Genomic DNA, 25,790 nt, shown 5'->3' with positions numbered 1-25,790 from the left:
AAATAATAATAACCAAACCCTGAAACCCTCTTCTTTCCTTCCTGCCCTGAATGTTCCCAGCCAAGCCGTGCAGAGCCTCAGCCAGCTCCGTGCCCTCCGCACCCAGCAGCCGGCTATGGGAGGGCGCGGAGCCCTCGGAGCCTTACAGCAGCGACAGCTACGCCTGCACCGTGACTCCCCATCTCCCTTTTAAGGTATAAATCTGATCCATCGGGACGTCAGACCACAAAAGCAACTGGTTTGAGCCTCGGGAGAGAGGAAGCAGGGGTCGCCTCCGGCTGACCCCCGGGCGCGGTACTCGCCAAGGCGGTGAGGAACCCCGGCGCTCGACTGAGGAACAAGGGGAGGAGAAGAAGAGGAGGAGGAGGAGGGGAGGAGGAGCCCATTGGCTCCCGGAGCCGAGGGATCCTATATCCTGAGTGAATGGGGCGGCCCCGGGAGCGGGCTGGGCGAGTCCTCTTCCCCGAGGAAGGAAAAGGCGGCGAGGAGGAGGCTGCCGGCCGCTGCGCTGGGTGAGCCCCCGAGGTCGGTGCGGGTCTTTCCTCCCTCCTTCCCGGTTCCTGAGCTCGTCCCCTCGCCAAAAGCAGGCAGCTCGGTCCCTTCTCAGCCCCGGCCGTGGTGAGGAGGGGAGCCGGGCGGTTAAAATCAGCGAGAAGTTGCTGTTTCCCTAAGTGTTTCTCTCCGACCGCAGGGAGGGCGAGGGCTGGGCTCCTCAGGGGAGGGGGCGCCTGGCCGCGGTTCCCTGCATCAGCCAAATTTTCCGGCGGCTTTGTCCCAAAGTTTTCGGCTCCAGCCCGGCCCCGTGAGCTCCTTGCTTTTACCCCTTAAGGCCGGCTTGGCTGCGGGCTGGCACATTTCTGTGGCAAACGAGCCCCAAACTTCAGTGCGTTTCCTACCGCCTTTTATGCATCGTCCTAGCAGATCCCTTTCAGCCTCATCTCTGCCCGCTGTCTGCCTGTTTTGTGTCCCAAAACAATGCCGGGGAGCCCTCAGGGTCCCCCAAATCCCCGCAGGGTCCCCCCGGTCCCGGCGCGGTGCGCTCCCTCCCGCAGCCCATTCAAAGCCGCGCTGTTTTCCCCCGCCCCTGGAGCCCCTCCCGCTTCCCTCCTTCCCCCAATTACTAGCTTTTATTCTTATTTTTCCTACTGGAAAAGGCTTCTTTTTTCACGTTTTCTTTCCCTATGCCCTTTTCTCTTTCTTTCCCAGCCCTTCCCACCCAAGAAACTCGCCGATCCGGCTGGGAGTTGCTCCGCTCGGCCGCGGTTTGCAGCACGGGCCCGGGGGGTTGGGGCAGCCCCGAGCCCTCCCCGGCCTCATTAACGCCCTCATTAGCACCGCGGCCGCTCCTCGGCGCCCTTCCCCAAACTTCTTTTGCGGGAGCTCCGGAGAAGATAATCGGCTTGAGAGAATGCCCTAAGAGTAAGGGGGATTTACCGAGCGCGGTTAGGAAGCGCGTTTGTGCTCAGCCCGCCTGTACGGCTCTAAAACCTTCTGGTTTTCTGCTTTTTCCCTCTTTTTCTTTTCTTCTTTTTTTTTTTTTTTTTTTCCTCCTCCCCTGGCCGCAGGCGTGCCCGCCCCGGCGGGGAGGCGGTCGGGAAGGGCCGGGCCGGTTCCCTCCTTTGTTTCCCGGCGTGGCTGGAAGCGGTGCCCTGTCCCCCCCGGAGCTCCGTGCAGCCGCTGGGGAGGGCGCTGAAACCCCAAGCAGGGGCCGGGGTCGTCCTCGGGGGGACCGGGACTTGGGGGCTGCCCCCGAGGAGGACACGGGGGGGGCGCAGGGGCACCCCGCTGGAGGCGGTTGAGCTCTTCAGGGCAGCCAGCTTTGTTAGAAGTGCTCCCCAGGAAGGTCTCGGAGTCTGTCTGGAGGTGGGAGACCGGCTTGGCTCTGCTGTAAGCTACTCTGCGTTGTGTGGGACAATGCTAAAAAGCCTGAAGTTGTTTTGGGGCTGCACGAGGAGGTGGAGGAGTCGATTTGGGCAGCTCTTCTCTGCTGGAGCATCCTCATCTCTTGCCTGCCGGGGCTTATGCCTGAGGATCTCTCAGCAGTAGTGTGTGCAAATGTTTCAAGCTAGTTTGTGTGATGCATCTTGTTGGTTATCTCCTAGCAGTTGGAAGAGGGAAAGGATGTGCTTAAGAAATGGATAAATGTTTTGGAAAAGGGGAAAACTGTTGTCCTCCAAGGCAGTATAAATGCTAGCTTTTTCTGTTGATCAGGGCAGTAGATAGCGAAGCACAGCTGAGAACAACAGCCGTGGAATATTCCAGCAGTGTACCCAGAAGGCTGGAGCATCACAGCGAGCTGGGTGTTGTGCTGCTGTTAGGGGGCTACTGGTTGTTTGTCCTGCCCAGGACTAGATTCCTGGAAGCCCATCATCTGATGTCTATGGAAATGTAATCTCAGTGAAAATGCAGGCTCCTGCACTGGTAAGACTTTGTGGATTTTTTTTTTTCTGCTTTGAAATTTACCAGCAGTGTCTGCTATACTAGTTCTCTTCCATTAAGTGATTCAAAACTGTGTCACTTGCTGCTTTCTTTCTCTTCATAAACTGAGAAGCAAGCTGGTTACTAATGCTGCCCAAAGCAGTAGTTGGGACAGTGTCTCTGACATCTGGCCAAACTGGAGTAGCAAGTACTGAAACTAGGAATGGTAATTCACCTACAGATTGGGGAGCAGCATGTGGAAAATCCTGCAAGTCATTGCATATGTAAGCCACCGGCTTTTCAAATAAGCAGTGTTATTCTTTACCTATAATGTTATGGCATTTAGGATGTACTAAACATTGCCTCATCTCCCGTGGCTATCAATCTATGCCTGAAGAATTGTTTAGGTAATCCTTTAAATTGAAGATGTCACTTACTGCAAGGGCTTGGGTGGACACAAGTAATGAGCGGTTTTTACTGGGAAAATTTACTGTGACTTTGTTCCTGTAGTAGGTCTGCTGGCCTTGGAATTGGCAATAGAAGTGATGAATTAGTGTGGCACTACTAGCTCTTCCTTCTATATGGCTTGCAGAGTATAGTGAGGCATCCTCCTTAGCTTCCTAGGACATTGAATATCTGGGGTGAGGCTATTTTGGTTAGTTACTACCATGGTGCACTGAATAATCAACCTTTAAAGTCCAATATAAAGCAGTGTGGTCCATCTCTGTCAAGCTATCCAGAAGTGACAAACAGATTCCTTGCTCATACAGGAAATGCTTGTGTATCTGGGATCTCAGCAACACTTGGAAGAGTGATCCAGATCCCAAAATGAGGTCTGTTCGAGTAGTCCTGATCTATGCATCTCAAGTATTCAAGGTCTAATAAGACACTCAGGGATGCTAGAGTTTTTTCTTCTTTTAGAAGCTTCATGGATAGGACATGCCCTTGGCATTAAGGGGAAGTGCTATGGAAGGATCTTTGAAAGGTGGTTCTTGACCTAAAGACTGCAGTCAGTGGGAAAGTTACCACAAGGTACAGAAATATGATGGAACAACTCCTTTGCTTTGGAATTGAATCTTTTTAGAGTGAACCTCTACCAGCCCTGAAGTTTACCTGTTGCCTGAGTTGTTTTGTAGCCTGATCTTAATATAGATAAAACTGTGGCTTGGAGATGTCACTGCTAGATGCCTAAGTGAATTGGAAAACCTACAAGATTCTAAATGGCCTGAGGACAGATGACCTTGAAAGAAGGCAATGTTGTAAGGGAAAGCAACTTAGTTTGAAGGACTGTTGAGGAAACATGTCTACATCTTGCTAATATCATAAGCTGTAGGAATTCCTGTCTCATAGCAAAGAACAAGTTTGCTTGCTGTGAACCAGCTTCATGAGGTTGAGCTTGACTGTCTGGTACCATCTACATACTGCTGGATGTAGTTTTAAACTTGAATAAAACGTGTTTGGTCACTCCGAACTACCAGGACTACTGTCATGCTCTGAAGATGTGCTGTCACCTTTCACAGTGCAGCAAGACAAACTGTCCATCAGGGATTTCCAAACAACTTCTGAAGCAAAGAACTTTTTTGATCAACACAGATCATATTGTTGGGAGGTGTGCTAGGATTTATCACCAAAGGTAGATATTTTAGATAGTTTTCTCCATTGAGAGCTGAGGAAACTTGCTTAAATAGAATTTTGTCTGCCCCAGATTACTGCTGTCCCACTAAGTCAGTCTCTGTTCACACTACTTCTCCTGCTGCATCCTAAAACTTTAAAGTTCTACCAGTTTCATTTCTGACGAGACCAGAAACAGTTTGTACCAAATAAGGTAAAGCGCCCTTTTCTCTGCAGGCAGGAAACTTATGGCTCTTATTTCCACAACCCTTCCCCCAGCCCCACTACTAGTCATATATGGAGGGGTTCCCCCTTCCTCTGCTCAGCTCTTTCATGGCCTATGAAATGGATGGATGGCTTTTCTTCTACATGAATTGGTTAATTAAGGAAAGATTAGTGTTTCACTTTGGACTTGCCACTTAGAACATCTTACACATCCCAGTGTACCATTAAGATAAGATAAAGTGATTTACAGTAACTAAGGGTACTGACTTTCTATTGCATTATTTCAAAGTTCAACTTTCTAGCACAATCGGGCTCTTTAATGAATGTTTTTCTGTTTGTTTACTTCTGCCCTAAGTTCATCCCTGTCATGTATGCTTCAGCTCTTGTCTTTGTACCTTCCTTTTAGAGTTCACAGACTGGTGTTCTTGGTCTGTTTTGCAGTGACTTCCATTTTAGGTTCTCCTTAGTTTTGTTTTACTAAATGGTCCTTGCAGCAATTCTGAATCTGGTGCAGTATGCATTTCAGCCATATTCCTGGCCATACGTTAGTCTTGTGTGAGGGTTGTATGTGTATAAACATGTGTTTTCACTAACTCTAGATATCATTAAATAGTGTGACCTACTATCTATTTCTCATGAGCAGAGATGAGTACTGCTGGCTAAATGTAAATGCACAAGTCGCCTCATTTAATTTACGAAGGCCATGGTCTTAAAGAAATCTCACTGCCTACTAAACGTGTTGGGAGGATGGTACAGCTCCTTGGTTATCTGGTTTGAATCATGAAGTTAGGCCTGAAGAATTCTTTGTGGTCCTCTGTTCTAGGGCCTGTGATGGCCAGCAGACCGCTTGCAGGTCTCAGAGGGCGCTTCAACTACAGTAAACAAGGAACTGCCAGATGCAGTGCCATTTGCTGCAGCCTGCTGTACTGTCACGTTTCTCGTAAATGTGTGGGAGTGTGTGTGTCAGTTCTTCGCTGCTGTGGGCTTGTAGTGCTCTTGCTCCCCATATTTCACAACAAAAAGCAGATGAGTGTCTCCTGTTCTGTCTCTGGCCTTGTTTCATGGCAGAAAGGGCTGTATATAGGGCCAGAATTCTCCTTGGTTACCACAGAAGTGGGAGAGGATTAATGGAATTCATCCCACCCATCTTGCAGGCAGGCTTCAACAAAGCCTTGAGCTGCTGCTATTCCAGCCAATCTGCAGCTACTTTAGTTTTTGAGGTGGTTCTCCGTCCACTTTATCATCAAATCTGAGGTGCTTCAAGCAAGCCAGAGAGGAGCAAACATGCATGGAGACCCCCAACATGTATGTAAGAGTCTGTAAATTGGAAAGTAGATTCAATACAGGAGAGAAACAAAAGCTTTTGATATAAAGCATATTTGACTGTGAACTGACAGGAGTTTGCTTTTCCTCAAACTACACATACCTCTTCACATAATGCATTTAACATGTTTATGCAGTCGACTTTAAAATCACTTGGAAATTTCTCATTATGCTACTGGAGGATTCATGAATGCCTTCAGAATGGCAGTCTGAAGTTGGGACTGATGAGAAATGGAGAGTCAAGTCAGGTCGCTCTTTCTACATGATTCCCCTACAGTTAAGGTGACTTTTCGGTTGAATTCCAGGTGCTGCTTACATAACTTTAATTTCAATAAAAGTAAAACTTAGTCATTCAAGATACAGCAACAAAAATTAAAATTTGACATTTTTATTGAAATTAAACCTATATAGGAACTCTTTCAACACGTGCAAATGCAGTGTAAATAGTGCTAGCAGACTTATGCTGAACTACCTCAAATTGGAATTAACTCTTAAGGAAATAAACGAAGCACAAATGTAAAACAAAAGGAGAATATATAGTCAAACTGCTTACTAGATCTAGATTAATTTCCTATTAATGAAACAAGAACCCATTAGATGCGATTATCCAAGAGCCATTAATAGCAGGACAGGGTCACTAGTAACTCTTCCACTTCTCTCAGCCCAAAGCAGAATACAGCACTTGTTCTTCAGCTTAAGAGTCGCTGACATCTACATACAGCAGTGAACAGGAGGGTGTGAGCATGAACAAGGCATGATTCTGCTGAAGCCAAGGGAACAATGTGCAGTACCTATCTGTTCTTGCAAGTGCTTATCAAGTGTATTTATAATCTTCCAAATGATATGGAATAATTATTTACTTGTGCAAGCTTTAAGATAAGGTTCCAGAAATGATCTACTATAAAATTGAAGGGTGGGGGCTTTCTAGAGGCTATAAGAAGTGCTGACCAAAGTCTTACTGAAGCAGGAAGACTGTTAACTGCACACAAAAAGGGCAAAGATGTGTTCCTGGTTATATTATATTTCTAGTACTTTCTTTGCATAATAGGATAATTGGTTTCTCTCCTACACCAAAAAGAGGGTTCTGGAGCCAAGCTCAGCACTATAACACGCAGGTTTTTCTTCCTGTTTTTGGTGGGCTTCCATTGTTCTGAGAATAAAATTGCTCACTTTTATTTTAAAGCAAAGCAGGAGTATGAGCGATACTAGACAGTCTCTGTGTAAGACTAGACTCCTACAATGGCTTTAATTCTGCTTTTAAAAAAAAAAAAAACTTTCTGTTACTAGGCTGTTTGGTGAGAGGAGGCCAGTGTGGAGTAGCTGCTTAAAACTTACTCCTCCTGTCCACGCAATGGGGTGAAGCCTGAGGTTTTGTCAAATTTGTTTGCCTTTCTCAACTGCTTCCCGCGTTGTCTGTCATGGCAGATACCCTAGCTGCTTACATTAGGTATTAGGTTAAAACTGCTACAGAATGCAGCAAGGCCTGGCAGCTGTTGGGTAAGCCTTGCACTGCTAACAGCAATGAACCTTGGGCTTGCAAAAGGTGAGGCTTCTACCTGAGCTCTGAAAGATTTACATCTTTGTGAGGTTTTTGTGGTGTTGTTTTTTTTTTTTTTGGTGGGGGTTGTTTTCTTCTGGCAAACAAGTGTCTTTCTTCCCTTACTACTTAATGTTCAGTAAGATTCTCGGGTGGGTTTTTCACTAATACAGGTAAATGGCAGACCCTCTCCATAGAAAGGGTGGTAGTGGTGGAAGAACTTTTAGGGAAGGAGGGGGGAGCTCTATGGCTTCTGTTCTCTCTGCAGTTTCTTCTGGGGACTAACAGCAGTTTTGACCTTCCTACAACTAAAAACTGCTTTAAAAAACACTTATTCCCTCCCTGTAACTGAAGGTGGCCCATGACCCTAGTTACAGGAGTTGGGTAGCTGTCTCGCTGTTCCTGTTCCAGAGCAAGCAGTAGGAGATGGACCTTGCTGAAAATTAGCAAGGGACCTAAAAACCAAACGCAAAGTAGGTGCTGGTCAATTTTACTACTGGTGGTATGGACAGCCAGCAGATAAGTGGGGGGAAAATTGTGTGGCTTAGGAAAATCTCCGATCAGTGTGGGCAGAACTAATTACATATTTATTCTTAATTTGAGGCTACATGAGGTCTTAAACTGAAAAGAAAGATAGTGGGCTAGACTGACTGAGCAGTACAGCTCTCCATGTTGCTTTTCCTCTTACTTCCTTATAAAAATTTAACTGACAGAAGTTCTACTAGCAAAAGGAAACGGCTTAATGTGCAGTGGGATAGTTACTGGTGCCTGTAGCAGTAGCACTGGAAAGCTTATACAGTATTTACCTAGCCTTTGTGATGCTGCTTAGCTTGGGGTACTTCTTAAAGTATTTGCTGAAGTGGTACCTACACAGCAATCATGAGAACTAAACAAAAAAGTGACAGTGGGGAAACCACCTTTACAAACAGTTATTGAGTAACTGGGCACTGGCACTCAGACAAAAACAAGCTGCAGATGTGTTCATTTCTTTACAAAGAGTTACCTTATTTGAAGTCACGAGGTGTGTTTAATTGGTTGCAATTGCAGTCAGTCAATCATGTAAGATAAGGGATTATAAGCAAAGCAGTATCTTGCTGACCACCACTACAAACAACTGAGTTCCTTACTCTCTGAGCATAAATAGGATGCACTTGTTTCCACATGCAGTCATCGCTAACTTGGCTGCAATATAGTCTACTGATCATGTCTTGAACTTCAACTTAAGATTAAGATACCTTTTCTTGAAACCTGCACACTACTTATGGCTATTAAACGTGAAATGGCAGTTCATGTATTTCTGGTAATTCTTACTGTCTTTTCCTTTCTGTCATTTTTCTTTCTTCAAGAAAATGACGGTCCTGCGTGCATATGCTTTCGTCTTCCTTGTAGAATGAAAAAGATGTTTCTCCACCATTAACAGGAAATGGCAGCTCTAACTTTCCGTGGTACTGATGCTTATCACAAGTGCTTGTTCTCTTACAGATTTTTATCTGTGAATTTAAACGAGTACAGTTTGGCTTTTTATACCGAACAGATCAGGGTGTGTAAATACTATGTCCTACTACTATGGTTTTGAAATTCAAGCTCTGCCATTCACACTGGTGGTGGGTAATATTATTAACAGGTAGCTAATGTGCTCTGCCTGTTTTGTGTATACTTCTGCTTTAGTACATGGGATTCGAAAGGAATGTGTACCAGTCTGGCACATCTTTTAAATACTAGCACTATGAAAGTGAGCTTACGTAAATGCAGAGTGCTGCTCAGGATAGTATTAGAGCTCATCACTGCCATCTGCCAAAACATGTGTTGGGTTGTACTATAGGTACTGTTACAGCCTTTGGAGCTTTCTTGGAGCTCTGACTTGCCTGCATGGAAGTTGGTACATATTTCATCAACCTTTGCAGAAAATGAGGGCATGTGGCCTCAATCATGTAACTGCCAGACTCTGAAACTTTAGAATATTACCCTTACAGGCAGTGCAAAGAACTAGCTCTTTTCACTAGCTCAGTCTAGCACAAAAGCACAGAACTTCATGTTGGTGCTTGTGTATTTTATGTAAAATCCCTTGAGCTACTAAATCATTCATATTTTGTAGGCTTTTATACTTGGAAACAATCCTCCCTCGTAGCTTGTCTGGTGAATAGTCTACGTTGGCTATAGCAAGTTAAAGCAACTGAAAATCACAGTCATTGTAGACTGGTGCTTGAAAGGGGTGGTCCTATACCTCTCCTGCTCTGCACAGTCGCTGTTCTAGGGAACTGATCCTGCTGAAAGCAACTTGAGAAGAAGGCAAGCCTCCCTCCACCTTCTAGCAGATGCCTCCACTTAGATTTGTTCATAGCAGTTAGGAAGCATGCTGCTCCATTTTAGAGGAAATGGAAGAAATCCTTCTTGTCCTTTTCACCCAATTGCTGTAGCACATATAAAATATCTCTAGGAACTAAACCTCTGCTGGCAATTAGCTGTTTCCTGGCAGTCCTAATCCTTTACAATATGTCTTGCTTCCAACCCCGAAGGAGCTAAAATGCTTTACTCAATTGCCATCTAATACTTTGCCATCCTTTTGAATTTCTCTGCCAACCAACACTTCAGAGATTGCCTCAGCAATTGCAAACATTGCAGATCAATGAGAAGCAACAAGTGGTTACAGCTTTTGACTCGCTTTTTTTTCCTATGTGTTGCTGAATTATTTCTCTGATATGAAGGTCCTCCTGAGAGTGCTGTACTTCAATGCATTTTTTAATAGAGGGATTCTTCTTGACTGAGCAACTACAGAAGTTCAGGTTTAGGAAGATGTTGGACATCTTAATTGGGTCTGTGTTCAATCTGAAGTCCTCAATGCACGCACAAAGAGCATTTAATGCTGACTCGACTATTACCGGAAACTGTACCCTGGTTGTAGGTAAACTATAAAATGAGCAGGCAAAGCTTGCGTGTGAAATTGCATATAATGGGTTAAATGGTTTCAAAACTGAACCTTGTCACTTCTGCATTTATGTTCCTTATTGATGCAATTCTTATCACCTGTCTTTCTACACTTTCATCTTTCTAACACTGCTGCTTCTTTTTGATTGTTATCTTCTTGATGTTTTTTCTGAAGTGATAACTGTCCAAACTGACTCCCATCTCTCACTACTTTTGTACGGAACAATGTGTAGCAGGGGAGGTTTTGACACTACTTGAAGTGTTCTTTGGAGGATGGTTTCTTTCAGTCTTGGAGCTTGTGAGGAAGTAGGATCCTTCCTTGTAGGAAGGAAGGATCAGTTAAGGACCTTATGACGTTTTTTTCTAAAACATCTGTCACTGTAGTGTTGGGTGTGACTTGTTTCTGTTCAGTTTTCTTTCTTGGTACAGCTCATATGAGGAACTTGAATATCCTCTCAATGCAACTTGTTAGTGTACAAACTCTTCAAATACAAGGGAGCAAAGGAGAAGGATATAGGCCAGGGCAGAAATGCCAGATAACACGACTTGTGAAGACATGCCGGTAAATGAAAAAAATTGTGAGAAACCGAGTTGTGAAATCTTGTAGCTGAAGTTGTGAGTAGCAAAATCAGCTCAGGCCTTGCTTCCATTACCATAGGCACATACCTTCTTAGCCTCTAGTTACTAGGAAGGGGAAACTGATAAGCCATCAGAACACAATTACATGTTTATTTGATGTGTTAAGGCTAAATTTTCTTTGGTCTTCTAGTGTAGGCAGTACAGGAATACTGGTGGAGATGGAGTTTAATTTTATAAGGATTATAACTGTTTAAATTGCTCAGAAACCAAGGACTGCAAAACTTAAATTCTACCTAACAATGAAAAGGCTCAAACATGCCAAAATTTGTGTTCTCTGTTTAGGCCGCAGCTACAGGGTTCAGACTTTGAAAGCTTAAAGAAAATCCAGTGTATTCTTTTCAGGATCATCTCATTCTTATACTAGGCTTGACAATTCTTCCTGAACTGAAATCCAGGCAGTGCTAATCCTAGACCCTGTGCTGTCTGGCTTCTGTCCTCTCTTGTTGGATATGTTCCTGTGGTTCAGGGGAAGTGGTGCTGCAGCTGGGGTCCATGTGACATGGGAAGTCTAGCAGGATGAAGCAATATCAAGCAAGCACTATCAAAGAAGCTGATCTGGGGTAGTTGAGTGACAGGGCTGCCCTGACTACAGTCCAGAAGCCTGTCCCAGGATTTCAAGTTTCTTGTAGTAACACTAGGCTACTTTCAAGCCTTATGTGAAAGTGAAAGCTTCAGAAACAATGAATGTAACACTTTGGTTCTGCAAAACAGAACCCCTGAGTCCTCTTGTAACTTCAGTTTTGCCCCTAGATACAGCCTGACCTAAATAAATTGCTTGCTGTTACTTCACTGTTTCAACAGGTTGGTTTCTGAGGAAGAATTTAGAAGGAGTGAGCTGAACTTGATTTCCTGAGCAACTAGATAAGCTTCAGAGCTGATGAAAGCTGCAGGAGATCTGCGTGGTGGTGATGAGAGGACAGGGATGAAGAAAGAATGAGTGTAAGGCCATCCTCAGCTGGCAGCAGTAACCTTTTTATTGAGTTCAATTGCATGGAACTGCACCCTTAAACTAATTAGCTGTTCTCTGGCACAGCCAAGAATGAGCATTTAACTTCATAAATATTTGAGTTTGCTGAAGGGCTGCTGCTTCCTTGAGGTCTTTCTGTCATATGCTGCAAGCCAAATAAAAGGGATAATGTGGGCACCAAAGCTGGCATTTGGATGAAACAAAATTGACTGTAGCTAGAAATATCCTTAATCTGAAGAGCTGAGTCTGTCTGTCTGTAACTAAGCAGAGAAATGCCTGTCATTCATTCATCCCTTAAGTAACCAGTTCCTTCTATCTCCAGTAAGATGACCAAGCTTAAGTCTATCCAAATACCATGCAAGAGTTGATGAGAAAGGGACTGTTGCTACAAGCTGTTGGTAGTGTCTTTGTTGTTTTTTTTGTTTGTTTGTTTTTTAAAAAAGAAAAAGCTCTAAAGTGTTTATTAGAATATCCTGCATTGCTTAAGAAAGCTGTTTGTGAACTAAACTATGTTTCTTTCCTTCTGCACAAGACAGAAATATACCTGATAATCTTTGTTCTAAAACCAGATGTAATTTGGGGGTGTGCTGTGTCAAATTGATTACAGATGAATTGAAACCCAGCCTTTGTATTGTACCACAAACTTTGTAGCTGGGGGTGAGGGAATGTTCCCTCTGGGCGGTCTCAGCGGGTCTCTTCTTGGGTTTAGGTTTCTCTCAGGGTGGTGGTAGGGAATCTCTTTTGTGGGGCAGTCTCTTGTGTCAGAGTTTTCTCTGGGGTCCCTCCCACAAATGTCTGTGTTCATGTCTGAGGTGTCTGTTTCTTTAGCCTCCTCTGCCTCCTCACTGGATTTTCCAAAACAAAACTGTTCTATTTCTACCCTGAAATTGACTTCATACTAACTTCTTTCAAATGCTGACTTCTGTGGACGCTCGAAGTAGCTCCCTAGGGATCTGCTTTTCAGTGTTCACTCTACAAATCATCACAAAGACTTTCTATTGTGTAATACTTCTCTGGGATGAAAATGGAGCTAGCATATTTACAGAATGTAAAGTACTGAGCTGTGAACAGTTGCTACATTCAAATGACACAGTTGTGCTTATGGTAGTACCAACAGGTTAAATAAACAGACCCATCTAGGAAAAGTAGGATTGCTGCAGAGTGAAAAAAACTTTCAGTACTAACAACTGGGGGAGGACCACACAGTTGTGTTTTTAGATACACCTGAAGGGAAGGCAGCTACAGGAACTGTTTGAGTGCATGATTCTCCCAGTTTGTCTCCAATCTCAGAGTATATCTAAAAGCTTCCAAGCCACAAGTAAGAAAATGCACACCAAGAGGCAAAAACGCTTTAGTTATGGTCTGGAAAATGACTGTCAAGCATGGTTTTATCTTCTGTCCCACAGTTTCCTCTTCCTAGGAAGAAGGCTTTTTTTTTCCCCCTCAGAATTAAGAATCCATTGTCAATAAATAGCTTTTGTGGGGTACAGGTTGAGGCAGCTGTTAAGGGGAGGAGGGCATAACTAATCCAAAGGATCAGTATTGAGAATGTCTATAAAGTTCTTTTGGTGAAAATGATTCTAGGGTATCAGCACCTTTGCAAGTCTCTGGGCTCTTTTTTTTTTTTTTTTTGAGGGAGACAGTGTGGGGGAGAAGGAAGCCTCTTTAAATGTCATCGGTATTGTTTATCTATAATTGCATTTAAGTTTTATGAAGGACATGTTTCTGAGGAGGGTTCTTAAATTCTCTCAGCTAAATGCTGATTTAATTTCTCTGGAATAGATCAAATGAGGCTCAACTTACAGCCTGTAAGTTGATTTTAGGGCTTGTTTTTTTTCTTCAAGGAACAACTTGAAGAATTAAAATAATAATAATAATAAATTCTTTCCAGCATCTCTCTTTTTGGAGGGGATACTAGAGAGCAGGAGACTTGATCTATGCTAAAATCGCCCCACTGTATCTTCTCTGTAAATTAAAGCTGTTTGCACAGATATTTTGGTAGGGATTTTTCTGAGGTGTATTTAGTCTTCCCTAGTAGCAACAACTGTTACATAGGTTAGCCTCAATATTAGTCTCAAGTTAACACTTTGTGGTGTTGACTGTTCTCTCACTTCTCCCTTTGCCCAGATGACATGAGTAGTTGTAGACTTTTGCCAAAATCTGTTATCAAAGCACAATCCAAAAACGCTGTACGTGGTGACTAGGCTTTCTGAACTAACCAAATAAGTACAAGTACCTTGCCTTGTGCTGCCTCTACTTTCTTGAGAAAGTCAGTCAGCTGTTTTTAAGCTATCCTGATGGCAGTGGGCAACCTAACCACTGAAGCTGAGTCACCTTTATTTTTCCTCCTCTCTGCTGATGACTGGATATTGCCAAAGGCTTTATAGTGCAACTCTACTTTTCTTTCCTTTTTGTGACACCTGCTATATATGTCAACAAGTTGATGTACACTTTGCCTCACCCAATTCAGTTTACAATGCTGCAGCATTTGTGTTAACTGGCCAACTTCATGCAGAGTGTAGACTTTCTGGAGAAAAGCACACGCAAGCATGTAGGACAGAGGGGAAAACTAAAACTTAACCCCACTTTCAGGAAGTAGTGGATATTTTCAGACCTACTTCCCCAAAAGAAGTTAACAAATTTCTGTGTTTCTGTGACAGTCCAGTTCCTTGTTCAAGTTCGTTTCATCTGAAACAAGAGTAAGCTCTGCAGTAGCATTCTATTATAAAGTTGCTGAGTTTATAACTCTGAGGTGCATTGTTTAACTTAATGTTTCCAAAATAAAACGGGTTTAAACTGATACTATAAAAAGTGCTGACTGATTGTTATTCACCAAACTGCCTATACAGCTTTTCTGTTATGCACTGCAGTCTGCAAGCTTCAGCCACACCAGTCCATGGTTTCCATTTTGAGCAGTCAGCCCTCCTCCCTGCATTAGATTACTACACTATAAAATTGCATCAACTTTTACTATCGCTATCTAGTTGGTTTCTCCTAATACCGTCCAATTGCAAGACCTCCAAATGGGTAAAATAATCTCTCAAAAAACTTGTGTTGCACGTAACTTCTAATGTAATAGCGATAGCTCATGTTCTCTTGCTTCAGAGGTTGTGTTTGCCTGCACTAAGTGCCTAGCTAATGCGGTGCCTTACTTCCAGTGTGTGTCAGTCTTACATTTCTGGTTCTGAGAGCTCACCCTGGGTTTTTACGGGACGAGCAGGTAGCTACTCTTCTGGGATGTTCTTGTTTAGTGTAGCTGGAGTCACGTCTCCCCTACGTAAGAACTGACTTTTAGAAACTGCAGGGCAAGAAGGCTGGACTTGTGTGGCTTTGTGGTTTTTAGATTCTTCACTAAAACCCTAGCTGATATCAGTGAGAATAGCCCTGTGATGGTAGCTGCCTGATATTAGCAGCTGTAGCTATGACAGGGGTGCCAAACTGAGGAGGAGTTTTTGGCCCCAGCGGCTGCAACATGCTGCGTAACCTGTCTTCACCTGAGCTTGGTTGCAGATGGTCTCTATTGCACCACTGGCTAGAAAGTACAGGTTTTAGGATGATACATGGAGTGTTTGGTAATGAGTTTCATTGGAGCACAATTCTGTTCATATCTCATTTCAGTCACGCTCTGGCAGGCTGAAATGGCCGCTTACTTTCTACAAGCCTGCCCATAGGGTTGAGCTGGGAGAACAACACCCGTGCCCTGCCTGCCAGGCCACCAGGGGCTCCATGGCTGGGGCAGGACCACACTGGACAAAGCTGGTGTGGTGCTACCCCGGCTGTGGTCAGGGGGCAAAGTGGCAGTGGCCCCTTCCCGCCATCCTCCTCAGAACGCCACAGGGTTGGTGGCCTGGCTCTGCCGTTATTGCTGGCTGTGAGAAGCTCTGTGGGGCTGCGCTGAGGTGACGACAGCCCCGCTTTGCCTGCACTCCCGTGTCCCTCTCCCAGGTGGGAACGAGGGCAGCCCCCATTGGCCCCAATATCCTCTCTGAGAGCCTGGTCAAGGTGGGGTGGTAGAGAGGGGGAAAGTGGCTGCCTGAGGGACCGGTGGTGGGGATGAGGGGGGTGAGGCCTAGCAGCTAGCCCTGACCGTTGGGATGGGCCCAGCCCTCTGACACCGGGGAGCTGTCACTGGTGTCTGTGTGGGCCTCGCTCTTCAACAGGCTGCCCAAAGACAGTTTGTAAACTCAGTCATTTGTATGCTGTGTGGCTTGCTTCCCAGCTTAAAGAATTTAAACAAAATGTTTTCATCTGGTTAATGGCGGTGGGTTTTCCTAAGAGCTTCTTGTGTCAGAACTGAAGCCTCCGCATCAGCTTCCCCCTTTCCTTTCCTAACCTCAGGGAAGTTTTGGGCTACTGACAGCCCCTAGCTTGTTGCCGGTTTTTGAGGGGAGGGGGCCGGTTATGTAGATGAGTGGTGATTGGGAATGTCTCAGTAAAGTCAGTCTCCCTGACAGAACATAAAACCAGATGGGTTAATAGCAACTCACTGAAACTTTCCTCCCTCCTCTTCTTACATTTGGTAGGTACTCATCTTCATGAAGAAAATCAGCATGTAAGAAGATCTGATTAGAACCAGTGTTCACTTTAAGATGCCACAAAGGGAAAAAACTCATATGCAAGTCCCATCTTTCAAAACTGTCTGCACTCTTCCAACAGAAGAAAAATCTTTTTGAGAAATATGACTTGTGAAATCTGTGAAGGAAGCTGGCTTTACAAGGCTACTGAATGAAAGACAACATGCCTTACAGTAGACACTTATCCTGAAGGGGTGACACTGCTCTCAAGCTAAAACACGGGCACTCTAAAAACACCGATCCTGAACAGGAATAAGGATTACAAGAACTGCATCAGAATGTTTGTTAGTCCTAGGAGAGTCAGAAAATGCCAGTTTTTGCAGTTATTTGCCACTTGTTTCATACTATGTCTCATGTTTTTTTGGGAACCATTTGATAATCACATTGTAAGCCATATGAAGTCCTATTCATACAGATACCTCATAAATAGCTACAGTTTTGTGAATGAAAGCCTGTCTGTCAACAGGGAAGACCTGGACAGAGTATCAAGCTACCAGTACTTCATCAACCATGAAGAGAAATGTCAACAGCAGGATGTTCTTCTCCTGTTGCTTGTGAAGACTTCTCCTGAAAACCATCATCGGAGGAATGCGATTCGACAAACTTGGGGTAATGAGAAATATGTTCAGTCTAAACTTAATGCCAATATTAAAACTCTGTTTGCTTTAGGACGACCCTCAGATCATCTGCAGCAAAGAAAACTATATTTGGAAGACCAGAAATACAATGATTTGATTCAGCAAGATTTCTTGGATACTTTTCACAATCTTACTCTTAAATTACTTCTACAGTTTAGCTGGGTGAATGCCTACTGTCCTCATGCCAGGTTTATTATGTCTGCAGATGATGATATATTTATCCATATGCCAAATCTTGTTGCTTATCTCCAAAGTCTAGCACAAATGGGTGTTCAAGACCTCTGGATTGGCCGTGTTCATCGTGGATCCCCTCCCGTAAGAGACAAGACTAGCAAATACTATGTTCCATATGAAATGTACCAGTGGCCCTCTTATCCTGACTACACAGCAGGAGCTGCATATGTAATATCGAGTGATGTAGCAGCTAAAGTATACGAGGCTTCATTGACTCTCAATACAAGTCTTTATATAGATGATGTCTTCATGGGCCTCTGTGCCAATAAAATGGGAATTGTACCACAATACCATGTATTTTTTTCTGGGGAAGGAAAGGCTCCGTATCATCCCTGCATTTACAACAAAATGATGACATCTCATGGACATGTAGAGGATCTTCACCGTCTCTGGAAGCAGGCTACAGATCCCGAAGTTAAAAAGATTTCCTCGGGGTTTTGGGGTAGAGTATACTGCAGAATAGTTAATATTGTACTTCTCTGTAAACTATTCTATGAGGACACATATCCCTGTTCAGCTGCATTTTCTTAATACTTGAATATCTGTGTTGAAGATCCACTGAGCCAAAACAGAACAACAAACTTCTTAGCTGTTTATTCAAAATATGTGTAAGTGTGAAAAGAGGGTAGAACTTAAATGTGAATAGCTGGGGTGGGGGTTGGGGGGTGAACCAGGGAAGGGGGAGGAGGATGGTCCCAGGTTCTGTTCAGAAACGGTTATTGGAATAGCTCTCCTATTGTACTGCAACTTTCTACATTGTAGCCTGTTGTGTTTTTTGTTTTTACATGCTTTTTACATGTTTCACAGGATGAGTCTGGATTGTGTGATCATTAAATGAACTATAACAGGCTTCTAGAATTTGAAGTGCTTGGTGAAAATGGCATTTACTTTGAACTTGATTCAGTACGTCTTGAAGCTTTTTTTAAAAAGCAATGTGAGCTAAGGCATATGGTTCAAAAAAAAAAAAACTATATCAAAATGGAGTAGACCTCTCAAAATAAGAGGAAAATAGAACTGAGTCAATGAGACTATTGTACTAGTCTAAAACAAAGTAAATTGGTTACAAGTCCTCAGCACTTCTGTTTGTCAGTTATGCAGGTCCAGGTATACTTTCCATGAAGCAAACAGTACTAGAAGTAAAGACCTGCTACAATTCTTTTCTCAAAGCTCTCTAAGTCTTTGACGTAAGGAAAACTGTTTGAGTGCCCTCTGACTTGGTTCTTTTAAGTAACAAATGAGCTCCCTTTAGATCAGAAGTAAACTTTAAAGGAAGAAAATCTAACGTTACTTACGCAATTGGTTGTGTTAATCTCTGCCTTCTGAAAAAATGAAGCTGTATAATTAATCCAATCTCTAATAAGCAAATAGACTAAATGCATTTAAGGCCTATTTTCTTTTAACAATTCTTCTGTTGTCCTATATTCATAGTTCTAAAGGTGAAAAGCAAGCAAAAGTCATAGCTGTATTCCTTTAGAATTTTATAGTTGAAGTTGTTATTGACTTGAAAGAGCAATGTTTCTTGCTTATATTTGTTAAATAAGGAGAATACTTTCTGCATGAGGTTTTGACTTCACGGTGAAGGGACAGGGAGATGGTGAACCACAAACTCAGTACACAAATGAAAATCACTAAACCTGAAGTTTTTCCTAAAGACAAGAGATTATTTACAGCTTCAGGGTAGTCTGTGTCCACAAAACTCTTGAATAGAGTTGAATAATATCACCCGTAGAGGAACAAAAATACCTGTGCATTGTAAATCTGGATAGAACTAGGTGGTATTGAAACTCCAGTTGTTATGAGTTGTACTGTGGTGCCATATAAACTTTGTAAAAACAAGGTTCTTCTGTCTTTTCTTGTATTATCTCACTGATGGTGTCTTCACAGGTTTCCAGTACAGGTTATTTAGTTGCTAATTGCAAAGCCTGTGGTAGCTCTCCCTGGAGTGGATACACAGACTGCACAAGGTACAGTCAGATATTGTTTGTGAACTGGTTTGATGCTGGAATGAGTTCTTGTGTGGGTAGTGTCATGAAACTACTTGTGAAAGATTGAATGAGTCACGTTTATCAGCACAGCAATAACAAATGACCCCAAAGCTTGCAAATTACTAACTATCTGTCACAGTTCTTGGATCTGCCAGAAATGTACTATATACAGGAGCAATGCTACTTGCTTTTTAAGATGTCTAAAGCTAGCCTTTTCTCTTCTGCCTGAAGTTTCTTGCTGCTACAGCAATGTGGAGCAGTGAATTACTTAATTTGTCTTCTAACTTTACAACAGATGTATGTGGCACAGCAGTTTTAAACTGCAACTGGTAAACTTTGTTTAAATGCTGCTGCTTTTGTTTTAAGGGTTTGAATGGCTAATGGTATATGCTAGCATAGACAAACAGCACTGAGCTTGCTGTCTGTTCTTCAAACTGCTATTTCAGATGGATGTTACGTAACTACTGGAACTAAGTGGAATATGTAACTCTAAGTAGATTTCCAGGAGGGAGGGAAAAACCCCAACTGGACTCAAATGTTGGGTATATAGAGCCTACAAATAACTCACTTGTCAGCATTAAAATAGACTGCAACAGCTGTAGTTCAGGAACTCCATGTCCTTGCCTAAACAGACTCAGATTATAATCCGAGGATGCTTTAGAACAAACAAGAAATAGAACACAACAAACCATCAAACCTAGCTCTACAATCTGTTGGCTCTAGCAGGGTGTGGTGGTACACACAGAGGAAGTATTATTCAGTACTTGAAAGAAAGACTTCATCAGATCTCTGACCTGTTGTGGGCTGTTTAAATTAGTGAGGTGCACAGCAAAATTGCACTACTGAAAAAGTCACCCCATTCACTTTAGGGGAAAGAGGGTCTACACACGCTCTGTATAACCAATGTGTACTACTAAGACTACAATTTCTTCCAGCAATGTTTTCACTTCTACAAGCTGAGTTGGAAGTAGATTAAACTTCTATAGGTTAGTGATTTAGCTAACATCTAAAACACTGCTTAAATGCAGTTTGCCATTATGTGAAAGTCACTTGACCATTGAAATACTTCTGTTTTATAGCTAGTTTGAGTTTAGTTTGAATTGTTTCTTAGACTTAAAAGGACCTTGATGTTTGTAGCATGCATTTTCTTCTGCTGCAGTGAAAAAGGAAGTTGCTTATGAATAAAAATGAAAGCATGAAGGCACTCCTTTAAAAAAAAAAAAAAAGTTAGAAAACTTACTCTCTGGTTCTAAACACTGATTTAACATTTGACACCTCTAACTGGAACCTCTTTTAACAATTGTCTTGGTGCTCCAATGCTGGGCTGTCAGGTTTTACTTCTACAAATAAAACTGTATCAGCCTGAATGGTCGGTTATGCCTCATTAAGAGTATGACATTGTTGCACAGCATGTTTAATGCTAAAGTTGTTTTTACCTGTTTGTTTGATTTGCATCAGTTTCCCTTTGGTATTACTAATTTTTATACAAAGTGTTCAATATTTATTCTTAAATTTTGCTCTTTACCACAAAATACAATTGTTTTGTAAAACTTGATTTGAATAAACAGACTTGTTTCTTTTTTTAAAAAAAAAATAAAAAATAAAAAAGCTGGTGAGTTTCTTGTTGCTTTCTTTGTAGCTGACAAGCTCAGCTCTGATGCTTAATTACCATTCTGAGTACTCTCTTAGAGGACTTTGAACTGATTTTTTTTCTTCTTTTCTATCCTTCCTGTCTGTTCTACTGTGAACCAAACCTCCAGATCTTTTGAGGGGGAGGGGGTGGAAACGTGAAATTGGAATTCTCAAGAAAGGAGGCAGTTTAAAAATTTGTTTAGCAACTTTCCAGGTTTAAAGTTGTGGGAAAATGCCTTGTACTAGATTCTTAGCCTATTGTTAATATTAACTTCCAAAATCATATGTTCTTTTGAGGCAATCATTCCTGTAGAGATGTGTATCTACCTAAATAAATTCTATTCAAATAACATCTTGTACTTTCTGAAAACTAGCTGATAGTTTGGTAACCAGTGATAGACATTATTTTCATAGTATATAAGATTACTTCGAACCTACTACAAATTGAGACGTTGCATTTTGCTGTCTCTGACTTGTATAGCACAGTGTATTAACAAGCTAGTGTTTTCAGACTTGTACTCCTGTATCAAGCAATTTTAGTGTGTACCCATGTGAGACAGACATAATGTACATATAAATTATTTAAATTATACTGAAGAAAACAAAAGAAATAGAGGTAGTAAGGAGTGGGGTTTGTTTTGTGGGCTTGTTGCAGTTTGGTTTAAATTATTCTCTTTGGCCTAGAGACAGTGAAGTTCAACCAAAACTGGGTTTGCTTGGTATTTCTTGTTAAACTAAATGACTTGAGCATTTGGTTGTTTAGGTTATGTAATTAGTATGATCTTTCTCAAGACCTTCTAGAAAGGGAGACAAGATTATTATAACTTCTACTTGAAAATAGAAGCGTATCAAAGCCATATAGTCAAATGAGAGTTTCCTGAACATGAGATGATCTTTACTACTAAATAAGATGAGCAAGGCTTATTCTAAGGAGTTATGTCACATAATGACTAAAGCACACAGCCTTACCTCCTCCTTGTTGACAGGTTCTCATCGCTTTCGCTCATCACCAAGACTCTGCTAGATCCGCCTTGACTAGCTTCATGCATCACTTCGATCTGAATGGAAAGCACACACAATGTGAAAATACTTAATCACTGATACTTTTATATAGAGAACTTTAATTCTTTACAAAAATAAACACATCACCAGTCTAGTATGTCATTTGACAAGTTAAAAAATAATCGACTTAGATGTGCAAATTGAAAATCAAGAATAACGCTTGAAATGAATTGGTATGTTGTAGACTATTTTGATAAGCTATTCTAATGATATGCTGCCCTAATAATTTGAATCTTCATGCAAGGAAGACAAGAAAATTACAGCAAAGGAATGTCATTTAAAAGATTAAGTGGCACTGTGTATGTTTTGATTTTGTCTTTTGACTAACATAACTAAAATGGATGTTGGCAAAGTTATGAAATATTTGTAGTATAGAAACATTCAGAATACAACTTTCGTGGTTCCATCCCTTTGTAAAGGTGTATTTACATGGTCTTAAAAACAAGCATTTAAAATATGGCAAGGGAGGTGTTAAATTTAACAGAAAAAATCTGATCTCTAGAAGTGGTCATTTCTGTGAGCTTGGACAAATGAAAGGTTTCAGGATGCAGCTGCAGTTCATCTTAGTTATAAAGAATGCAGATGAATGAAGTTTCTGGATTCTTCTGTCCCCGGTTTTAAAATAAGCAAAGAGGGCTATTTTGTCATGACATCTCATTATCCCCAGGTAAGCTGCAGCTCAAATAAAAATACTCTCTGCTGTAAGGACAAGTCTCTTAAATGCTGTAGGGTTTGGGATTAGGGAAGGATGGATAAGGATGTTCAAAGTGTCCAGAGCAGAATTCTGCTGCAGAAACAATGATGCAACAAATCTCATCACAGAGACACAAAAGTAAAATGCATTTCCCTGAATCTTACTTGCTCATGCAGTAACAGTTAGCAGTGGAATTTTGTTGTTAATGATGGTTGTTTATATTAAGTATTAAATGTTTAGTTTTTCCTCCTTTGGGTATAGAATGACCTTAGCAAATATTTAAATGAGGAAAGCTGTATAACTCTGTAAAACCCTGAATATAACACACCTTTCATATGAGTTAGAATAAAATTTCAGTTTGGGAAACAAAACAGCTCGTGCTATAACAAAGGAGGGTACTTTTAATGTACCATCATTGGACGGTCTCTCCACGTTGCCCCTTTCATCCTCTGAAAGTGATTTTTACTTCAGTGTAACCTGTTTGCTCACATTTATGAGCATAAATCTTAACACTGGTATCTAGTAACTTAAACTGCAGTGTGAAGTGTAAAAAATGTTTTGCAAAGGGCTTGTAAATGTTTTTCTTCTATTTTTAAATAAGTACAAATATGTAAACACTAATTTTGTTTTGAGTTCTCACAATATGGAGTATTCCCAAAACAGAGACTTATACCTTAATTCCACCTTTAGTTTTCTTAATACTTTTCTTTTTCGATAACTCTGCCTCAGAGATGGACTTTGGAGGGCAGGAAATTTCTGTGGACCTCCTGTTGGTAGCTGAAGGAGACAAAAAGAAAGTAACATTAGAAAACTCATGTTAAAAGTCAAAGTCCTACATGTTAATAAAAACAATGAGCAAAGTTCCTTCCATGTCTTTGATAACTGACAGCTGGCTTAGAGAACTAAACTGTGGTTGTAGTGGTGAAGCATCAACTGGCATGAGGGAATGGGCTACGTTGTTCAGTCCTCCACTGTGCCTCAGATCGGCATGTAGTTTCATGCTGCAATGACCACCATGGTTTGGTTTCCTCCTTGGCAACCATCTTTAGGATAGCTCAGGTAAGTTTTAGCCAGTTGTATCAACACTTAGATAATTTTCACTTTGATTGCTTTTAAGCTCATGGTTTGCTACTTTTGTGATTTCCCAAATGAAGGACATTTTTGTTCCAGTAGTGGGTTGGAAAAGTCAGACTATAAACGATTGTTCCCTGTAAGGTTTCATCATGTGAACAAGCCTCAAGGGAGTAATCACTACAAGTGTTCAACAAGTCACTCTGACTGTGTATATAATGACAGCGATTCTGGGAAAATGATTTCAGAATATGCTGTCGTGTCAGGTTGGTTCAGCCTTGCAGTCTCTGAAAAACCAGTTTATAGCTATAGCAGTCATCAAATGCTACTAGAAAATCATCCTCAACAGCGTAAACACTTGTCCTGAGACTGCCGTTCAAAGAAAAGTGTTTGAATGAATGGTGAGAAGGGAACTCATATATTTGACTTAAATAGGAAATAATTTCTTTGTTGTAGTTTGTATCTTTAGTTGTGTTAAATTGGTTAAAAATAAGCAAAAGAAATTATATAAGTTGCTGGGTCAGGCAAAGAACAATATTGTTGCAAGTGTGAGAGTAACAGATTTTCAAGTGTTCCTGTCATTAAATTCTCCTTTTAATGTATTTTAAAAAACAACAACAACAAAAAAAAAAAGAAACACCAAATTATATACAACTAAAAAGACAACATCTTTGTTTTGTAAACAATAATACCAGAAGCTGACATTTCTTCTACCCTGTGTCTTTTCAATTGCCTTATCATGCAGCTGGGAAGAGAATTAAGGGAGTTTCCATCCCCCTCTTCCCTAAATCTTCCAATTTCCCTAAATCTTCCCCTATTTATCAGTCCATGTTGGATGATGTGAAGACTTGGCAGTGCCCGTTTTAGGCCTGTTACTTCCTCAGTTACTTCCTCACATTGATTTCATATTGGAAAGTTTAAGGAAGTTTCTTCAACAGAATAGCAAAGCCTGGCAGCTACCAGTGGTTGAAATTGAGCTGAAACATACTTCAAAGTCCTTCATCAAGTCATCAAGAATAGGCATGGAAATGACTAATGTGCTAAACTGTTTTATTGGGGCATGCAGCAAATGCTGTCCCACAGGAACACAGGTTTGAAGACAATTAATGACTTAAGAGTGTTTTTCTATGCTGCTGATGACAAAGCAGCATGCCAAGGCAGCTAAAGAAACATTTTTCCAAGCATCTAAGGTTCATCATGTATTGTATAGAAAGTATTTTCCATTCTTAGGCAATAGAGTCCATACATCTCTGCTCTAGCAAAACTGCTGTTGAACCTCCTGAAAATCTGTCCATATAAGAAGCAGAGAGTGAGGCCCCGTGTAAATGGAGTATTTTTCTGTAAGACACACTTGCTTAGTTTCCTCAGATTTGGCCAAATGTGATAGCAGCCTTAAAGCCACAGAATTGAAAGCATCTTTTCCTTTTCTCTTTCTCTTTACAGAAATATCTTAAGCTACAGAAACTGGTGTTTTCCCAAGAGCCATTAATGAAAATCACATTCATCGTCTTTTTCTGAGTCAGCTAATCTCTCTGCTGCTTCACTTCCCTGCACACATCCCCAGTCTCTTGCAAGACATTCTCTTTTAATCCCCTATCCAGATGTTATTAGTTAGAGAGTGTTATGCATTAGTGACTGCGAGGAATGCTGGAAGGGATCCAATGAGCAGTCGTACACATTTAAATGAGATGGAACCAGCTTGGCTTTCATTCTTTAAAGGACTGAAAAGCCTCCAGCTGTATTCCCCCTGTATGAATTTCATGTTCCAGGCTGGCCTTCTAATAAACCCATATGGTGAGTCATGGATTTTGTATGTGTGATGTGCTGCTAAACATATTATTTGCTTAATGAGCTAACAGAAATTTTGATGGTTTTGCTCCTGTATTTCACATTCATGCTGCACACGAAGAAATCCCGCCATGAATATTTTATAGTGATCAGAAGAGAAAAGATGCCAGAAGTAAAGCTACACCTGCAACGCTAATTTTTCCCCTTTTCTGTTCAGGCATCTAGCTCCAACCATTGACAAGTATGTTGCACATTTACTACTTTTTCTCCCCCTCCCTAAGGATTTATTCTATTACCTCATTCAGTAAAAAAAAAAAAAAAAAAAAAAAAAAAAAAAAACACTGAACTCATGAGCAGCTATTCAGTATTTTGATTTATCTGTATTTCTCAGTGCTCAGCTCAGTGCTCATTTTTTTGGGTTCCTTTTTACAATTCAAGTGCTTAGTAAATATTCGCTGAGCTGTTTT

General features: G+C 41.6%; 2 protein-coding genes across 18 annotated transcripts in view; one reads left to right on the top strand and one right to left on the bottom strand.

The window, feature by feature from the left end:
• Positions 1-25,790, bottom strand: part of MCF2L2 (MCF.2 cell line derived transforming sequence-like 2) — a 117,211-nt gene that overhangs the window by 55,909 nt on the left and 35,512 nt on the right. For all 4 annotated transcript variants that reach the window (XM_082766800.1, XM_082766799.1, XM_082766801.1 and 1 more), the window contains 2 exons: positions 23,138-23,241; positions 21,678-21,766 (listed from right to left, as the gene is read on the bottom strand). In XM_082766800.1, the coding sequence (XP_082622926.1) occupies positions 21,678-21,766; positions 23,138-23,241 (193 nt within the window). The remainder of the gene's footprint in view (positions 1-21,677; positions 21,767-23,137; positions 23,242-25,790) is intronic.
• B3GNT5 (UDP-GlcNAc:betaGal beta-1,3-N-acetylglucosaminyltransferase 5) overlaps positions 1-25,790 on the top strand; it is a 44,622-nt gene that overhangs the window by 1,015 nt on the left and 17,817 nt on the right. For 2 of the 14 annotated variants that reach the window (XM_082766809.1, XM_082766808.1), the window contains exon 2: positions 16,169-17,752. In XM_082766809.1, the coding sequence (XP_082622935.1) occupies positions 16,498-17,622 (1,125 nt within the window). In that variant the 5' untranslated portion in view covers positions 16,169-16,497 and the 3' untranslated portion in view covers positions 17,623-17,752. Of the gene's footprint in view, positions 1-83; positions 195-255; positions 619-650; positions 803-1,206; positions 1,420-1,770; positions 1,888-2,167; positions 2,422-11,096; positions 11,618-16,168; positions 17,753-25,790 lie in introns of those variants that run through there. The other 12 variants (XM_082766812.1, XM_082766815.1, XR_014318089.1 and 9 more) reach the window with 12 other exon arrangements.

Source organism: Aythya marila, assembly GCF_965140915.1.
Source record: "Aythya marila genome assembly, chromosome: 9".
NCBI lineage: Eukaryota > Metazoa > Chordata > Aves > Anseriformes > Anatidae > Aythya > Aythya marila.
This window is presented reverse-complemented; position numbering and strand designations above follow the sequence as displayed.